Source organism: Durio zibethinus, chromosome 23, assembly GCF_047325235.1.
Source record: "Durio zibethinus cultivar Kanyao isolate XHJ-2024 chromosome 23, ASM4732523v1, whole genome shotgun sequence".
NCBI classification, from domain to species: Eukaryota; Viridiplantae; Streptophyta; class Magnoliopsida; order Malvales; family Malvaceae; genus Durio; species Durio zibethinus.
In genome coordinates, this window is record NC_143184.1 from 3,572,937 (window position 1) to 3,593,546 (window position 20,610).

General features: G+C 31.6%; 1 protein-coding gene and 1 pseudogene across 7 annotated transcripts; both read left to right on the forward strand.

Annotated features, from left to right (window-relative positions):
• The first annotated feature begins 367 nt into the window (after nt 1-367).
• On the forward strand, nt 368-5,748 carry LOC111313383 (SWR1-complex protein 4-like; annotated as a pseudogene).
• Nucleotides 5,749-7,507: 1,759 nt separating this feature from the next.
• Nucleotides 7,508-14,033, forward strand: LOC111314049 (DUF724 domain-containing protein 6-like). Of its 7 annotated transcripts, none has more exons than XM_022915032.2 (10): nt 7,508-8,056; nt 8,770-9,186; nt 9,723-10,178; nt 10,670-10,720; nt 10,829-10,940; nt 11,014-11,216; nt 11,966-12,071; nt 12,152-12,256; nt 12,711-12,854; nt 13,004-14,033. In XM_022915032.2, exons 1-10 carry the CDS (start codon nt 7,553-7,555, stop codon nt 13,696-13,698), a joined length of 2,793 nt encoding a protein of 930 aa, XP_022770767.2. In that variant the 5' UTR covers nt 7,508-7,552; the 3' UTR covers nt 13,699-14,033. The 7 variants fall into 7 exon arrangements, with proteins under 7 accessions (XP_022770767.2, XP_022770768.2, XP_022770769.2 ...); XM_022915033.2 differs by having other exon boundaries at nt 11,032-11,216; XM_022915036.2 differs by having other exon boundaries at nt 7,546-8,056; nt 8,780-9,186.
• The last annotated feature ends 6,577 nt before the right edge of the window (nt 14,034-20,610 follow it).

Here is a 20,610-nt window from a genome sequence, read left to right on the forward strand (position 1 = left end):
TCAGTTTACTAAGCTGTTCCTTGTCTTGGAGTAAGTTTCCTACAGCAAAGAGTTTAGCATAACAGAATGATTATGCATTTTCATCATAACTGGTCAGTATAACCTACTTGCTATATGTACATGACTCACAAACCCACTCGCAATTGATGCTAACACTTTGCTACAATCATGGATAATAAGACAACTGTCTCAATAGAACATAATAGAACTTCCACTACAATATTCATGCAAAAATGATTAACAATTTATAACCACATCATCCAAAACCGTCGCGCCATGTTTCATTTCAACTTCCTTGTAGTTGGCAGTATCCCCTACTGCTAAGTTCATTACATTGCCCCCCTCTTCAACCGATCCTTGGCCCCAAGGATCAAATGAAGGAAACAGTGATTTCAACACAGTGTAGTCTTCCCAAATGGCATTTTCAGGACCTAAGTTATACCAAACTGAGTAACAGCCTGAAACACTTTGCTACGATGATGGATAATAAGACAATTGTACCAACAGAACATACTACAATTTCCACTACAATATTCATGCAAAAATGATTAACAGGTTATAACCACGTCAACCAAAACCGTCGCACCATGTCATTACAGGACGCGAAGGACGTCCTTGGACTTCCCAAAACTCCGTTGCCAATAACCGAAGAGAAGAAATCACGGCCCCAGAAAGATACCCATAGAAAACCCGATGGAATTTCTAGTGAGGTTAAAAAAAAAAAAAACACAAATTAAGTTGCTTGTTTTTCATTTTTTTAGCTTGAACCGAGTGAAAGAGGGCTTCTCTTTTGTTTAGTTATCTTTTAGGGTGGAATTTGAAGGTTTATGCCCATACAGGAGGGTTGGCTCCCCTATGCCTTCGATTGACGTCTCGCAATTGAAACGACGCCCACCATCGGACAAGAAGGTTTTGCCAAGACCCCATTTACTTTTTAGAGTGTTTTTTTTTTTTTTTTGCATGCATCTTGGTTTCAAAGAAAAAAGTACATTTGGATGCAAATGCAAAAAATATATCTTTGACGAATCGAAGATTAAAATTTTGAGTTTGATGGAAATACGTTTGCATGTATCAAAATCTTAGGAAGTAAGAGCAAACAAGGAAAATTAAGTAGCTAAGCAACAATCAAACGGAGCATAAAAATACAAATTACTACAATATTTTCATGTTGAATGATTTACATTGATATTTCTAGGTGGTTTAACGCTATAATTTGGGGAGGGGGGGTTGTTTCTCAATGATTTTGAAATTCTCTTCAGATCACATGGCAGTGACTTCCTTTCACAAGGTCTGCCCGAAAGGATTATTTGCAACTTTACCACTGGGTAAGTATATGTTTCTAGATAAAACTCCCTCTTAACTAAGTTGGCATTTTTAAGGTCCTAGTCTTTCTTATGCCTTTCAGGTGAGAGTTGTAAATGGTGTTCCACCCACAGGTGATTATTCCTTTGCAAAGTATAACAAGGTATGCGCATATTTTGCTTTTCTTTTTTCTCTCTGTCTATATTATGCTGCAAAATAATTAATGCTGTATTTATTTTCTTTATCTTTTGCTTTTATGCATTTGTTTGTTCATGAAATTGAACATGTTTGTTCGTTTTCTGGTGTGGTGTACTCTGTTGATGTTATCAGATACACCGATGAGGAGTATGAAAAGTATTTTAACTGATCCTGTATGTATCAACTTGAGGTTGCAGCTCTTCTTTTGTTTTTTTACGCTAACTGCTTTTTCATTTTTTGTCTAACTGAAATAGTGAAAGTAGATAGTAGAATTAAGTCCCGTATTTGTGCTGCCAACGATTCAATTTGCCAGGTTAATTCTCTTTTGTTTTACCTTGTTAATTAGATCTGGACTAAGGAAGAGACAGATCAATTGTTTGACTTGTGTGAATGGTTTGATCTCCGCTTCATCATTATATCTGACACTCTGACATGTTCTCAACACTCCGGACTCTGGAGGAACTGAAGGATTGTTATTATAGTGGTATTCTATCTAATTTCTAGACTAGCTATTTCCAATCATTCAAATCACTCTCATGCTGTTCTTTTTACAGTTTGGATTTACATATGATTTTATTTCACTCTATCTTTGAGATGTTACGTGGTTCTCATGGTGATTATGGCACTATCTTTATTTAGTGGCTCGAGCCATACTGATTGCTAGGGCTCCATCTCCTGGCAAAGTTGCAGGGCAACCTCTTGTTAAGGTCTGGTAGCTATATACGTGGAACTTTATAGAATGATTTACTTTTATGTTGGAATTTCTAGGAACAGAAATAAGCTATTTTGGTGACTATAATATCACTCTAGATTATTATTTCCTTTCAATTGTTATACAGTGTATCTCTTATATTATCCTCTGGGTATAAGAACCCTATAATATTTCTCAATAGACAGAATGCAAGCATGCTTTATCAATGGTCCTTTCTCAAACAAAGCACCAAGAGCGGAAGATGCTGAGGTACATTTTTTTTGCTTTGGCACTTATTACTGCTGTTTGATATGTGACCTTCCCAGCAGTTATTTGCATGTAGACTTGTTTGTTGAATACGTACATGAATTCTTCACTATTCTATGGTTTGTTTCAGCAGGTTCTTGCTGAAGCAAAAAGAATAGCTGACTCACACGTGGCTGCACGAGTAAGTATTAACTGGACAAGCTACTATTTTGGCAGTTGCAATTGCCACTGAAAAAGGAGTTTAACTAATTCTGTCAGTTTATTTCACACTTGAATTTTCAATTGAAACCTAAAGGCATAAGATTCTCAACTTGATTTGATAGTCACATGATGTTGTAAATCGAATTGGAACTTGGCTAGAAATCAAAGGGGCGTGTGCTTTTGTGTACTTGCATATGTGATTTCACCTGGATTTTCCACAATCTAGAATAATATAGCTTTCTATGTTTTATACTGTTCAAGGTGCTGAAGAGCCTGATTTTCCTGCCACATCCGGTATTGGTCCTGAAAGTGCTGAGAGGGCTATTCGTCATGGGGATACTATATCTCCATCCAATGTTCAAGTTCCACCTGCAGCTGTTGCACCTTCTACCTCAATAATGGCTGATAATTTCTCTAATTTTGCTTCCTTCCGTATGGTATGTGCAACATCTAGTCTTCTGTTTTCCTCTTCTCTCTCTCCATCAAAGAATAAAAATAAATGATTGGAAGTGACTGCTTCTGTCTTTGGGAAATATATGTAATTTGACTTACTATATGTGCTCCCCTTTAATAATTCATTTCTGTTTGCTTCCAATATTTTTATGGTCAAACTAATACCTGAGGAGGCAAGTGTTACCTTTCCTTGGAAGTTTGTATGGAAGAGTGTTTGTGTGTATGTGTGTTTTTTTTTAAGTTTGTTACTTGATACTTTTTGCTCTTGTATAAAAGTTCTCTAACTGCTGTGATATAATTTTCAGCCTCGGGTATATTGGAGAACTTATGCATTTGAGCAAATAGTCCAAGCTGCAAGCTCATCTGCTGCACTTCAGACAATCAAGCGGATTGAGCAAACCTTACAAGATCTTGGGGTTTGTCTATGCTTCCTGAAATTTGGTGCTATGAGTTATTGGTGGATGATGTTATATTATATGCACGATGACCAGATATGAAAACTCTTTTCTATGGTTACTTAATTTTTTAACCTTAGTCTAATGGCAAGTTCTATGCATAATGATTCCTCTCCCGCTCTCTCGAAGAGGGTTTCAGCCTATTCAATCTATGATTTCTCAAATCGTAAGGCCTTTTTATGTTTTTAGATGAAATTGGTTTTATTGGAGACAGTGTAGAGGTTCAGTGAAACAGACCTTTTTTTTTTTTTTAACTTGAGTGTGCTTGTTTGTAATTTTTGTCTTTGTAAGATGACCCTGTTTTATCATTTACTTTTAATAATTATTGCCAATTTAGGGCGAAATAGATCCTGCTCCTTATTTCTAGCCATTTGATTGTTATTTAATTCTAAATCTTATGAACACTCTTCATTATTCTAGTTTAATATCTTTCTGAAATTGGCTATAAAAATTTTAAATTAATATTTTACAGGTTAATTTAGAATTTGGAGCCAAAGGTGCCAACAAAGGCTGTTTGTGCTGAGCATCTTGAATTAAAAAAAGAAATTCTAACGCTGCTAAATCTCCAGAAAGAGTTATTTGATTTTCATATCTCAAAATTATCTGTAGAATGCCAGTCTTCTTTGTGCTTGTTCTTATAATACGTAATCCTTCAATGTAGAAAGTGCCACCCCTTTAAGGCTTATAGTTAAGTGAAAATGTGCCTAAGTTGTATTTTGCTTCTATTTTCTAGTTCCTTTTTCCCCATAAAAGTAAACTGATGAATGGAAGTTTATTTTACATGTCAATTTAAAGTTTTTCCTTTTCAGCGTAAGATGCTTTTCCACTTTTTTTTTTCTTTTTTATACATTCTAGGCTTCCATTCTGTCTATATATCTTGGATGATTGTTAGCACTAGTAATGTGCTGTTCCCTTGTTAACTGTCTTCATTTTTTTTTTTGTTTTTTACTAAGACAAGAATGACTTGCAATTGATAAACTAAGACAGTGATATATAGTCATTTGGTGAATGTCCGACAACAATGCATGAATCGTGCTGTAAAAATATTAATTATTTTCATGCACTATTGCACATGCTCAGGATTTGACTCAGCATTATTTAGAATCTGAGGTGTCTCATTTTCTTTTCTAGTGTTTCCCTGACAATGTCAGTATCTTTGTTAGGTTTTAACGGAGGGCCAAACTTTATTAAGATCTACAGTTAAAAAATTCCTTCAAAATTATTGTATGATGTAGTGATAGTTCACATCTCCAGTTTCTTTTAATGAATTTATTATTTATGAAAAAAAGAATGTGTTTTAGTCATGGTATTTCTCATTTTCGTTTGAGTCCTGAATATAATATTTTCTTTTCTGATAGGAAGTTCTGAAGATAAATTAGATAATTTGTTTTACTTATACCAATTAAGCTAAGGTGTTAAAAGCGTGGGGTTTTAGATTCTGAGTTTGGAAAATCTAAATTATGTACTATTATTTATCAGTAGAATACAGTAATTAAGCTAAGGTGTTATAAGTATATGAATCATGATTGATTAGTAGTATACAGTATTAGAAGCGGTGTGCTGTTTTCACAGCTCATGGATTTATGTCCTTTAACAGTTGCAATACAAGGAGGCAGAGGGTTCATCTTTCTGTGATGGCTCCTATGGTAAAATGCCAGGCACATCAAAGGTTGAAAATTGGAGTTTCTAATTTTTTTAAATCTCATAGTTTTACAGACGTGTGATTATGAGAACCCTGCCCTTTTTCAATTGTTTAAATATTGAAATTTTGAAGTCTGTTAATTGAGCAGCGTTCACCTGGTGCTGCGGATCAGGATTGTACATTTTGTCCCTGAAACCATTAGTTTTAGAGGTAATATATCTAATTTTCCTTTTTTTTTTTTTTCAATCTGAGATGAGTTAGTTTAATGGTTTTGATTACTTTCATATTTAATTGTAATTCCTGGTGACAGAGTTGGCAAAAGGGAGCAGAAATGCAAGGTATGTGCCAATTATGTACGTTATTATTATTATTATTATTATTATTTATTTTGTTGCCTTTGTATTTCTTTCTCCGTGCTTTGCTAAGTTTAGAAATTTATCTTCTCTTATGATATTGTTTCTAGGGATCTGGAAGAGTATCTGAGACTTCATCTTCAGCAGCATAAAAGGCAAAGAAAGTAGAAGGCTTCAGACCTATAATAAAGGGTGAGCAAACAAATTGACCTCATATAAGTTAAGAGAGTTTTCTATGGTGTGGCTATGTTCCATGCTTGGTTTAGGTGTCAGTTTAGATGTTATACACAATACATTTATGGTTTTTCTATTGTATCTTTTACTATGTTTCACTAGTATTTGATGAGGATATTGCTTTTCTAATTCACCAAATTCACCGTGCTGGATTTGATTATGGTGCCAAATTTCAGGGACATGCACGTGGCAGCCAATTGTGAATCTGCCAAGGACATCAGAAGCAGATGTTGAAGCTCCATGGTTTGACTACGTAGCTTTTTTTTTTTTTACCCTAGACCAAGCTTTGTAGTCACAAGTAGGGAAAAGTCAAACATATTTTTTAATGATATGCATAAAGCATCAGAATCCATAACCTGAAACATATATTTCAACGATTTCATTAGCTGAGAATTAGACATTTGATTTTGTAGATGTTCCTGGTAGGTGACTGCTAATATTTTTTTTTCCCTGTATGAGAATGGAAATTTACATGTCATGTAAGGAAAATTCGTAGTGATGAAGATAAAATGTACCTTTTAGTTTTTAGTTTCTGACGAGAACAAATACATACAAAGAGTGTCATCTCATGTGTTTTTATTTTTCCTGCTTTTGTATATCAATGTTTATGCTGGCTCTAAAAATCTCTACTCAAGGTTTGCGTAATGTCAATAAAAGCTCACAAAAATCGGTTCCTCCAGTTTCCGGTTGGTGAATGTGGCTGTTTACTCCAGCGGTGCCTCGCCAATTTTCTTCAGGTCTCGGGGACTCGCTAAGTTCATAATCTTTCTCACCAGGAGTACCAATCAAACTAAGCTAAATAGATAATCTTTCTAACCAAGAGACCAGTAATGGGTTGCCTCTTCATCAGAGCATGATCAGATACTTCCCCAGATTTCAGAACTAAAGAAGTCGCGTCACTGTCCAATTCATATTCCTGCATAGGTATTGCTGGTCAATCACCTAGCTCTTATCCACTATGAAGCTTGTCTGTTCAAACTCGTGACTACAAATTATGAAGTACCTGATTGGCTGAATTCTCAAGTAATTTTCAAGGTTGTTTTTCAAAATGCGTGACATTTACAGTTCTACCACATTATCGTCAAGGCTAAAAGAAATCCCAAAGCGCCCTTTATCCAGTCTTTCAGAAATTATTTGATGCAACGCAATCCAGCTTGAGCGTCCTTTCCTTGTCGCTACCCTGGTTTGCTTCCATTTTTTTTTCTTGCTGCTTCAGTGTGCAAGCAAGGTCTGGTTGCACAGGATAAAACAAAAAAAAAAGCTAGTTATCAATTCAAAGTTCGCCAGATAGGAAATTTTGTCAGTGCTCGATAAACTTGGTGCAATGTGCGGAAAATTCCATTTGTTTACTTGTTAATTATGTATAGTGTGACGTGGTATCTCATGCCAAGGTTCTTACTGATAAAAAATTCAATGCTAACTAAAATCAGACAGGAAAAATAAAAATATTAAAATTTGAATTTTAAATGATTGAATATTATTTTTAAGTGTTTATATAAATTATCTCTTAAATATTTTTTTGGTTAACGATGATAGTTTTTTTGAGTAATCTTAGCACACGAAAGTGAAATTTATGTAACTGAGAATTTTAATTGTGAAGTTTAAGTATTTAAATGTAAAATTTAATTATTTAAGTATGAAACTGACAGTAAAAATGGCCTAGTGTAAGAGTCAAATGACTATTTAAACCTTTCAATTTTTCGAGCTGTTTGACTGTAAAGACCAAAAAAAAGTTCGGAAGGGTTTTCTGCTGGAAATGTTACAAACCACATTTTTCACCAAAAAAATGTTGAATCATCCTCCTGACACTGACCTACTCCAACAACAACACTTCGCAAAAGGAACCCCAGTCGAGGTCAGCAGCGACGAGGAAGGCTTACAAGGCGCTTGGTACGTTGCCACAATTCTTGAATCCCCTCCCAAATTCACTTCCAAGAAACGGAAGAAGGCCCTGGTTCAGTACAGGACTTTACTCGCCGAAGATGGCTCCTCCCCTTTGACGGAATATGTCGACCCCGCTTTGATACGGCCGTTGCCACCTAATGAAAAGGAGGGTGTTCTGTCGGGGTTTGAGTTAAACGACGTCGTTGATGCGAGGTATAGAGATGGATGGTGGACTGGGGTTGTGAGAAAGGTTTTGGAAAAGTCGAAATATAGGGTTTATTTTGATAATCCACCTGACGCTATTGAGTTTGATGGGAAAGATTTGAGGGTTCATTGGAACTGGATCGATGGCAAATGGATTCGACCAGGAAAGCAGGTATGTTGCAACATGCCCGTCTTGTTTCTTTATTTATATATGTATTTTTCAATTCTTTTTGATCTGGAATTTTGGGGTCTTATTTCGGATTTGAGAGCTCATATTTTGTATTTTTATTTTGGAGGGAAAGGGTAATTTGTGGGGTTCATTAATTTTTGGGAATAATTTTTTTTCGATATTGAAACTGCGGATCTCACTGCATGTAGCCTTTTTACATTGAATATTTGCTATTTCAATTATGCTTTCATAATTAGTTATAGAGGATGTTAGGGTCTTTTTATTGTTTGATTTGAATAATTAACTCAAACCATATGTTTCACTTGCTATGCTCTCTTTGTTTTATCTCTGCTAATTTTGATTTCATATCTATTTTGGCCTTGGAATCATGCAAATTCGGTTGGATGCTAAAGGCAGTTATAGCTGCACGAACTTTGTAATCTTCCTGAGTCACGCATGCTGCTTGTTTAGTTTCTTTTTATTTTTAAATGTAATTGCCTTTTTCTCCGCTATGTCATACTTAACTTATGTCGTCTTTTTATATTGGTTTCTACTCTGCATCTATTTGTAAATTTCGATACATCTCTGCTGTTTTTTCAAAACTGTGCTAGCCTGTTGTCTGTCATTTTGTCATTTTTGGAATTGAGGACATTTGCAGCCTGGTTGACTTTTGGTACCATATGAGTGATTTGATTTTTAATTTTATTCTGTTAAAGCAATCAACAGGCTCCATTTTTAGCTCAGGGACAACTGTGGAGGTAAATATTGACAAAGAAAACTTACGTGATGTTTGGCTCCCTGCAATAGTAATAAAAGAAAATGAGGAGAATACTTTCTTGGTGAAGTATCAGAGCTCTAGGAATGATGATGAGTCTGGGACAGTAAAAGTTGTTGTAGATTCTCTCCACATCAGACCCACTCCTCCTCGTTATGCAGATAGAAATTATGAATTGCTGGAAAGAGTCGATACAATATATAATTTTGGTTGGCGAAGTGGAGTAATTACCAAAGTTCTTACCGGAAGAAGGTACAATGTCTTTTTTAAGCATGGAAATGAGGACAAGGAACTCAGTCACTCTGATTTGAGGCCTAACATTGAATGGATTGATGGCAAATGGGTTAGTAATTCCAAGGTACCTCTCCCTTTATCTCTTCCTTTTGGATGATAAATTTCTTTTTCAGATTATTTTTCCACTTTGAAACTAATGAGCTGTTTATGTTGTGTTTGTGGTATCGAACATGGGTCCAATTCATACCTTTTACTTTTATCTTAAAAGGAGAAGGAAATAACAATTTGTGATAGTGCTTTTTGACTGTGTCTAGGTTGATTTGTGTTCATTTCAGTGATAGCCTTCTCTATATTTCCAGTTTGAAAAATGCTTAGTTTTTATGTCTTATCTCCTATTCTACTCTTATTTCAACTTTCGTTAGATGGATATGTTGAACCAGTTGTGGATTATACATTTCACTTTGCTTTAAAATCTGCTCAGTTTTACAAGTAACTAGTTGGTGTGTTGAATGCCTTAAATGTTGTACTAGTTCTGCCATCACCTAGACTTCCTTTGGTGGTTTGAGAATACTTCCTTGTGATTATTTCAGAAATTTAGTGGCATGCAAGTGCAGATGTCATTCATTTATTGGTAGCTTAAGCAATAGGCTTTTGTTTCAGCAAGTCTTAATTGCTTCTGACGAGCACGAGCAGATAGGAAATGCTCTCGCTGGTACCCACAACACCGAGGTGGCTGGTGAACTTGAACATTCCTTTTCCACAAAGGATAACACTGAAGATAAGACTCCTTCGACAAAGATAAGTGAGAATATTATGGAGCAGCCAACTTCCACTGATGAAAACAATGCTTTACTCCCAAGCAAGAAGAGGATCAATCTGGAAACATCAAATGGTAACACTTCCCGCACACGGCCTTTGAACAAGTTAACTGAAGAAAATGCAATGGAGATGCGATTATCAGTCACAGATGATCAGTTAAAAGATATGCCTAATGAAATATCATGTGAAGAAGGCACTCCAAGGACTGGAGGTACTGCAACAAGACACACGAAGAAAATGGTGATTAGTGATCAGTCTTGTTCTAAGAGTGAAAGCCTCTTAACCGTAGCCACAACTGTGAGTTAGATTTCTTCTTTTGGAGTTTCATTATTCATATTATCACCATCAGATCATTTTCATTTCCTTCTTTTTTTCTTTTGGATATGTTAATACATTCCTATTCGATGATGAGAAATGTATAAATATCACTTTAAAATCCTGTGTACTACTTTACTACTCTGTAGTTTCTGTTTTGTGTCCCTGAGTTGCCTTTCCTTTGAAGCACATAGCTGCTAACACTTCAGTGTGTTAGAGTATGTTTTGTTCTAAAATATGCTAGAAAATCATGTTTGCATTCAAGTATAACCTGCAAAAGGTTTACACAAAGAAGAAGTAAAAACTAGGTTGCCCCTTTAGAATCATGCTAACTAAAAACAATCATATCTACATGAATATCATCAAAATTTGGCCTGCTTGACATAGTTGATCCTGCTCAATGGGTTGTTTCCAAGTGTTAAACAAAGTTGTTTTTCAACTGGGATATTCACTGTGCCCTACTTGCTTTGCAGCAAACTGCTTCGAATGACTGCCTTTTCTGTCAACATCACCGTTCTAACTGGGTAATGAGGCTTAATTATTGTCACTTTGTTTTTGCTGGCTCCATCAGCCAATATTATCAGCATTCTCTACTTCTGTCATTTGACCTACATTTCCCCTTACTAATGCAGACGACTAAGAGGCAGAAAGTTGGTTCAGTAGACAGTAAAACAAATAACCTTGTGAAAAGGAATGTAAGGGCTAGAAAGTCACCAAGTAAAGGCCCACAGGTTTCGACTGCAGGTAAATATAGCCATTGTTACATGTGCACCAGTTTGATATATTGTTTAAATTAATGAGTATTACATATTTTTAGGCAATGAGGGAACTACAGGGATTGCAGAAGAAATCAATGGAGAGGTTAAAACAAAAGAAGTTGAACTGCCTATCATCTTAGGATTAACAGCAAAGTTCACAAAGACTTTACGGGCTGAAAATTCTTTTCAGATTCCTAATGAGGAATCTCTGAAGCTAATGGAAAAGAATAATGTAAATGATTCAGTCCAAAATGAGAACATGGTAAGCAAAATTCTTAATAGTCTCTGGCTGAGAGAAAACTGCCAATATATTCTATTAAATTCGAAATGGCTTAAATTCTTAATGGGAACAAAGTGTGTCATTAAACTGTTGCAAGTGCTTAATCTTGACCTATATTTCTTTTACCTTCTCATGATCATAAGTATGTAGCACTTGTGGTCAAGTTTAAGGTGTGCAGAACTATATTTGTGTCAAACTTTCAACTTCTGGGATATCATTTCTCAAATGCTTATAGAAGTTGAGCAACTTTGCCATAATGTGCTATGTTATACATTACAAATTGTTTTTCCTGTACGCTTTGTCATTGTTCCTATAACCTATTGTGAACCCCTGAAATGTAAATGATGTCACATCCTCTTTCCTGCTACCCACTCCTTAAAAAAAAAAAAGGAGTTCATCTTTGGATATTGTTTTCTTGTGAGAAAAGCATGTTGTTGTGCTACTCGTATTTGAAACACTTAATACAAAGAATAAAATTATATCTAATGTTATTGTTTTACAATTAATGCATAATTAACTGGTTAATTGTTTGATTGTCGTCAGCTCATTTTGCTAAAATTTTCTATTTTCTTGAGCCTGCTCCACGGTCTGTGTCTTCATCTTAATATGTTATCTAACATATATATATATATATATATATGTATATATAAATGTATATGTATATGTATATACATAGACATAAACATATGTACCTTTAGTAGTTCTTTTAACTGTTGATTTTACTGATATAGGAAATAGAGGAGCATAAAGTTGGAGTAAGCAATCAGAAAAGAAAGAGGGGAAGACCATGTAAATCACGAAAATCCGTAGTTACAAGTCCAGAGGCTTTTGAAGCTGGTATATGATAAATAAGCTTCACCCTTTTTATGGGTATATGTAAATCTGTGTCTATGCAAAATTAGTATTATGATTTGTAGGTAAGGAGCAAAATGGGGCTGGAGGTATTACTGATGAAAAAGCTGTAAAAGATTGTATGAGTGATGAAGCTGATTTGTCAATACATAAAGGGGTGGAGCTGGCAGGTACATGGGGGTCTCAACTCTTGGTTTGTCAATGTTACTGATATGCCTGAAGGAAAGTATAAAACTGCTATATAAGGCTTCTCGGAAGCATTGGGGTGAACACTTACAATGTTATAACCCAAGTGTAGCAGTTATCATCTTCTTAAATGATTTTTCCAAGTGGTATACTAATTTATGGAAGAATACTAGGTGTAATGGGGGAAATTACCTGGAAAAAAGATTGGGCTAGTGATTCACAAGAAAGAAGGTGAAATTTCTGTTGCATGGGGGTGGGGGAGGGATGCTGATGTTCGGAGGAAAGATTATGCATGTTACCGACCACTTTTTTCTCATTTATTATGCTGTCTTTTACCTGACGTAGATGTAGTCCGAGTATCCATTAGTCTTTTCTAGTTTATGGTTAATCTCCTTATAAATGGTAAATTAACATTCTATTGTTAAATGTATTCTCAAGATGCATTTAGAGGAAGGACAAGTGATGATTACAAAACAAAAGAGGTTCAGTTGGCAATTGTTGGGATTCCCAGCATGTCTGATGAAGATCAACCTCTATCAACTTGGATAGGAGGAATGCACTCTTCAGGTGATGAAGAATCAAGTAAGCTGCTTCATCAGATTTATGAATCCTCATTTTCTTTTGTCGTTCATTTCCTCTCTCTCTCTCTTGCTTGCTTAGTGGGTACATAAATGTAGATCATCACTTGGCTTTTATATTTATGACATTTTTTAGTGTTTGTTTTCTTCTAGGACTTTCCTCTGGTAGGCTTTTCAATGAATGGAATGAGGAAAGAGGACTGGTTGATGTTCCTGTAGAATCTTTTGTAATTGATGTCAGAGGTGGAAGTCCATTGGATGAGGATCGGAGTTTGCCTTTTGTGAAGAAATCACCTGTTTGGCGAACAATTGAATCTTTGGATGTCTTCCACGTTGTGCCCCAACAACCACATTTTCAACCTCTGGCTGAAAACAAAGAGGAGTTTCGTGAAGGATCAGCAATTGGTATCATGGTAACCTTTGCCAGTTTGTTCGAGAAGATATCCATGTTGCATTTTGATGATCCTGGAAGTACATTTGACAGCATTTTGGAAAGTCTTAATGACTTGGAAAAGCACGGATTTGATGTTATATTGCTTCGACATCGCGTGAGTGAATTACAGTCAATCAAAGAAGGACAAGACCAGCATCTAGGGGAAAGAAAAAATGCTGAAAGGGAGATAATTGAGTATACAAGGGAGATAAGTAAATTTGATGAAGAGATGGAAGAGATTGAAAAGAAGATTATTCAGTTACAAGAACGACATACTGTAATAAAGTCAGAGAAGGAGATTAAGAATCTTAAGATTGGTAGCTTGAAGCTGCACGTTGATGTTCTAAGCGAACTTATTCAGAATGACTCACGTGATTTTAAAAAATTAGCTACTGCCCCTTGGAAGTTGCCATGATTGAGGGTACGCTACTCATGGCTACTTATTCATAATGCTGAGACTCCTGCACCACAGGTGATTATTGTTGTTCTTAAATATGCGGATTCAACTGTTGTGTTTAGGGTAGGTCAGTAGGGTCATTTTGATTCTTAGATTTGATCATCCGAATGTTTTAGTTGTTTCATGCACGTAGCTTACATCTTCGGAGTCATGTATGTTAAGTAATGGGTCTTATTGAGTCAAAATATGGACCTGCTTCCCTAGAATAGAAATACTAAAAATGTGAAACACTTACTTTTGTGGAAACCTTTATTGATGCCCTTTTAATAGATTTTTGACATATTGCTGCTCCACCGACACTCACAGAAGTGAAGCTTTTTCACCCATGATGTGAGACTTTAATTTTTTCTTTTACTACTTGTGATTCTGGTGAATCGCAGATGATTGGATTCCTGAGGCTGGAGGGAATTGGACTCCAGTTTTATGTGATGTTATTACCATGTAAACATAATAATAATAATAAAGGGGGTTCCTGAGAGCTCGGGTTGCTTTCTGGAGTGTGAGAGATGAGTATTGGGCTTGTAGATTTCCTCGGTGATGTTCTTTCCATTGAGCGTTGGACCAGGGCATGATGGCTACCAAGTTTAGGTGTTGGGCCTTTTTGAATAAAATGGTGAAGTCATTGTTGTATGGTCATCAGACTCGTTACATTTCTGTCAAAAAAAGTGTTTCGTTTTTAGTACGTTTTTTTTTTTTTTTTTGGGGGGGGGGGGGGGGGGTGGGGGGTGGGTGGGGGTACTTGAGGTTTTCAAGTTCTATTTTTTATCAACGCATATATATTTCGTCTCGTTAGCATCTTATTTTGAATTTCAATGAATATATGCAAGTGTTGAATTTTACCAAGAAGGCAAAGGCAAAATCTGATAAAGGAATAGACCAAGTTATGATCCCAAATACTGTTTCACGATTTTTTCTTTTTTTTTGTGTATAAGAGGACAAATGCTCGTGCTAGGGGGAAGAGGATTACGGGGATAAAATCTATGTTCACATGTTTTTTTTTTAATCTTTTAATCACTAGATGACAGTTTTGGCTATTTTAATATTTTATATAATATAAATATATGAATTGATAAATTTAATAATAGTCTTTAGGAAGCAAGTATTGACAAAGACTTTACAAATAAATAATGAAAAATCAATTAAAGAACCAACAACTAATACCAACAAACCATAAACAACTAGACTAATTAAAACATGGAATAAGTTGGATTTCTCCCCCTCGCTCTTCTAACCAACTATACTGAATCAATTATACATTATTATAGACGGTGCATTTATGGGATTACCTTATCAAATATATAAAGTAAACGCACATCACTGATGAGGATAAATACATAGATTGATTATGACAACCAAAATTTTGAACAGCCGATTTAATTTTATTGATGAAGGGTTAAATTTTTAATTTTAATGATTAAAGTTTCATAAAAACACGTAAAAGTAATTAAGGGATCTGCCAACTCCACCTTGTTACCATGGGGGAGTAGCTAGGCAGGTAAAACCAATGTCGTGGGATTAGACGGGGGTGGCGGCGGCGGAAGAGTCACTTTCTTTGGCTGGCAGGTATCATTGAAACGGTGGGCACCAAAGAGGCTGCTAGCAAGCGACCCAAACGAGGCAGCAATTAATTTCATATTGATGTTTTCATTGACGGCATAACCTAAACACACCAGCGAACAGCGCAGCGGACTTATGACGTTTTTATGCGGGTAAAAATTTTGATTCCTCAAAACATTTATGAAAAAAAAAAAAAATCCCTTCAAAACATTCCTACATTTTGATTCTTCTTTTCCAAAATAAAACTTTTTTTTTGTCTTTTAATCATGTTAATCGATCATTAATCAACAAATGTGAAAAAATATAATTATTTTAAATAATTGATAGAAAACTTTATAAAATTTAATTAAAATAAAAATATTTTTCATTTAAATTTATCAATTTAACCAAACAAATTAGATATATTTTTTAATTTATATTTATATTTTTCTTTTAATTTAATCAGAATAATGATTTCATTTAAATTTAAATTTTATTCTTAAACTTATAAGTATTTTGATTGTTAAAAAAATAAGTAATTAATTTCTTTTTTAATTATGGATTTTTTTTATTTGCTTATGAGTTGATAAATTTGAATATAAAGATTATAAAAATGTTTTCATCATTATATAATTAGCTTTTTATTTTTTTACTTATAATTATTTAAAAATAATTATGTGTTTTCATATTTATGTTGATTAACGATTACCTAACAGCACATTGATAAAAGGATAAAAAAAAACATTTTGAAATAGGATACATCAAAATGTCTATTAAAGTATATAGAGTGATTTTTTAGATTATTTATAAAATATTAAAATTTATATTTATTATAATTTATATTAATATAAAATATAAAATATTTTTTAAAATATTAATAAATTTACTTAATTATTATTAAAATTTTAAATTATATTATTTTAATATTATATTCATATTATCTTATCTAAATTATCAAATTCGAAGGGAACAAAGATTGGGCTGCGCATTTCACTTTCCATGTTCATCGTCAATCTGTGTCAAATTGTCATCAGTCGTGTCAGATCACAACTACTCTGATCCAAAAATGTTGAAAGCAATTGGTTAACCGACCGTAAAACTGAAAGTTTGAATCATGATAGGATAATATAAAAATTATATGAATAAAAAATTTAATAAAATTTAAAAAATTATATTATATATTTTTTATCTATAGAAATTATAATATATAATTTTTATATAAAATATAATATAAATATAATATTTTATAAGATATGATAATACAAATTATTACATTTACCGACGGTCATAGAGGTGTCTATGCGTCACAACTCAGTATTGATGGCGTAACCAATATTTTTTCAATAAATTGATATTATAATCATTTTTACATATTTAAAAACGGTTTTATTAATTGTTTCATTATTAATATTATCAAATAATATTTCAACATTCTTAATCAAATAAATTATCAAATTATTTCTTACTCCAATATGCATTAGATTCATCACTGTTTTCATTGTTGAAAAAATATTTTGTTTTTTGTATTTACATTTATAATTGACAAAATAAAACTAATTTTAGTATCATTGATTGTGAATCAATATTGAATTTTATCATTGTATTTAAATTTCATTAAATCATCACTATATTTTTATTTTTGTTCATTTTTAAACATAAAAATAATGAAATTGACGAAATTGATGAAATTTATAATTTGCATTAACATAATATTTTGTATAATATTTTTTTTTTTCAAAAAAATCAATGAAATTGAAAAAAGAGTAGTAAAATTTATGGTGTACATAAACAAAATATTTTGTGAAATAATCCAATTTAATTTTTTTTGTTTCAAAATAACAAAATTAAAAGTATAATATAAATTTTAAATACAATGACAAAATTCAAATTAAATTCATAGTATAATGATAGAATTCACTTTAAGTCTAAAAAATAATGGATAATTAAATTATATATTTTTCATTAACTTTTTAAGAACAAAAATCAAATATGTGATTTTTACTTTTCATTAACTGTACATTTATCTTCAAATTTCTTCTTTAATTGAGTAAATTGATAAATTGTCCTAAATTAATAGCATATAAAAAGGTATAATCGAATTGAATATGATTATATTTGTAATATGTTCATTTAATTAATAAATTATAAAATATTATTTATGATTATTTGTTAAGTTTAATAAATGAATATAAATAAACAAAAATCGAACATATTCACAAAATATTCATCAAATACTCTATTAATTTTCATGAATAATCTAAATATGGATGAAATTTTTTATATTCGTAATTTATTCATTTAATTAACAAATTTTAAAATATTATTCATGATCATTCATTAAAATTAACAAACAAATATAAACGAAAAGAAATCAAACATATTTATAAATTGTTCATCAAACATTATTATTATTATTATTATTAAATTTTAAATTTCGGTGTAGTACTTTAGCGATGCCCCTAATTATTAAGGGAGTGTTTGATTTTGAGGAATCCATATATTTTTTCTCAAAATTTTATTATTGGGTATTTGATTCTAATATTTAGTTAAGGTAATTTGATTTAGAGATAAATTGACAGATTTTCAATAGTACGTAAAGTCTCATAATAAAAAACTCACATCTCATTATGGTATTCTAGGATTTCAAAAGAGAAATTTGCATTATTTTCAAATTTAATTTAAATAAAAAATTATAAAATAACCGTTACTATTTTAAAATGTATGTCTGGAAGTGACTAAAAATCAATTGTAGATTTATACTACTAAAAATTTTTTTATATTACAATTAATGACGTTTGGTATAAAAATACCTTAAATAATCATGTTCAATTTTTTTAAAGATTATTTAAGATGTTTTCTAACTAAAAATACCTTAAATAATCTTGTTCAATTTTTAGGTTTTTTATCGAAAAATACCTTAAATAATCATAAAAAAATTAAATGAGATTATTTAAGGTGTTTTCTGTTAGAAAAACATCTTAAATAATCCTTTCAAAAATCTGATTATTATTATTTAAGACGTTTATTATCGAAAATATTTTAAATAATCCCTAAAAAAAATAAGTAATCCCCAAAAATAAAATACTAAAGGAATTGATCAAACCTATGACTTTATGATTAATAGTTATATGTTCTAACCAACTAAGATACTCTAATTTTTTTATATTTTATATTTTAAATCTTATAAGTAATGAAACTGTTTATTTAAAGTATTTTTAATAAAAAAAGCATTAAACAATCATCTTAAAAAATATTAAAGCATTAAAAAAAAAAATCGAACTCACAACCTTATAATTAATTCATATACTCTAATGCGTTTTAAGTAAAAAAGCTTTAAATTATATGGTCAAAAAAAGTGAAGGTTATTATTTAAGATATTTTTTACCAAAAATATCTTAAATAATCCATTTTAAAAAATATTTAAGTAAAAATACCTTAAATAATCTCCTTTAAAAAAAATATTAGAGATTATTTAAGGTATTTTTGGACCAAAAATACTTTAAATAATCCTTTCATATTTTTTAAATGACATTTATTTAAGGTACTTTTGAAAAAAAAACTCAAATAATCCATTTAAAAAAAATAAAATGAATTATTTAAGACATTTTTCAACAAAAAAAATCTTAAATAATCCATAATATTTTTTTTGTTGATGATATTTTGTAAAGAAAAACAACAATTAAATAAAATATTTGTGTTATTTTGTTGTTGAATGTATTATTTGTCATTTGGATATTTATTATTAATAAAAATTTATTATCATATATGTTAAAGAGATTATAATAATTATTTAAAAATTAATATATGTGAATTATCCACAACAAAACAAGTGAATTTAAACATGAGATACTTTGAAATTAAAAAAAACTTCAAGTATTGCACTTTCTCATATATCACATTTTTTCTTGGAATATAATATTTTGCAATCAAATGTCCCATAAGGGTGATAACAGTTTTGATGAGATCAGATTCGGTTCGATTTTTTTTTATATTGCATAATATTATAAAGTTTTAAAATTTGATTCGAATTTGAATCGAATTGAATTTTACTGTATCGATTCGATTAAATTTATTGATTTTATTTTTATATATTATTTTAATATAAAATTTTAATATATTTAAGTAAATTTTGATATAAAAAACATTAATTTTATTTTATACAAATTAAAAAAAATATATAATTTTTTTCAATTCGATTTTTTTTTATTTTTTACCTTTCGATTAAATTTAATATACACATTTAATATCTAAATTTAATTCAAATCAAACAAAAAAATCAATCCAAACTAAATCAAATATTATAATTTTAAATTAATTTTTGATTTTCTCAATTTCATTTTTTACCGCTACTTACCACAAGAGTCCATGCCATTTAAATTATCAAGAAATTAAAGCCTTTCCCTTCAATCTTGACCATCGATTTTTTTTTTTTTTTGGATAATCTTATCAAGGAGAGCAAGCCCATGGTTTTAGTAACATGGGACACTGCCCACCCATAAACGGGTGGGTGAACCAGCTTGCGCGCGTGAATTAATTGCTTTCCTTCTCCCTCTTTTTTAGAGGGTTTCCCTAAATGGAAGTGCAACCATATGCGTGTTTCCCCTGTTAAGAGATCGAAGATTATAACGTGAAATCTCAGCTTAACTTCTGCTAGAGCTATGAATGTTAAAATTAGTAAATCTAATAATTCATATACTTATATCATATAAAAAATTAAAATATATATTTATATTATATTTTATATAAAAATAACGACTTAAAATTTATATTGATAAAAAAATATAAAATATTTTTTAATTTTGTTAAATATATATAATTATATCTAAAATTTTAAATTAAATTATTTTTATATTTTTTATAAATAATATATTTATATCATATTATCATATTATATTTTAAATTATTAATTTTAAAATTTAGATATCGATCCATAGTAAGGATATCTTCAATGCATAAACTATATGGGACAATGGGATCCACAAACTTAATTCGCCATTGAAGATTGCTTTCGATCGAATTATTTTACTTCTTAATGGCTTAGCCTGCTCCACACCTTAAACTCATTTCCCCCACCTTAATCAGCTTTTGTAGACAGCTCCGTCTCACAGCTGGTGGTTATGAGTCTTTTTCCATGATTAATGTTTTTTTGTTTAATTAAAAAAAAAAAAGAAAGAAAGAAAACACTGTCCATATATCATATATGTACAATATCAATCTGAGGTGACAAGCTACTGTCCTTAAGAGTTGAAAATCATGAGCGCCAACAACGTTATCTAAGTGTGGGCCAATGGGTGAGGCCTAACTACGGTTAGGCTTCTTTTTACAGGCACCGAA

What these genes read in the sequence shown, in the direction of transcription:
- LOC111314049 (XM_022915032.2), top strand. Translation starts at nt 7,553, where the DNA reads ATGTTACAAACCACATTTTTCACCAAAAAAATGTTGAATCATCCTCCT. An exon ending in TCTTAACCGTAGCCACAACT is followed by an intron (nt 10,179 to 10,669) that starts GTGAGTTAGATT and finishes CTTGCTTTGCAG; the next exon opens with CAAACTGCTTCGAATGACTG. An exon ending in AACATCACCGTTCTAACTGG is followed by an intron (nt 10,721 to 10,828) that starts GTAATGAGGCTT and finishes TTACTAATGCAG; the next exon opens with ACGACTAAGAGGCAGAAAGT.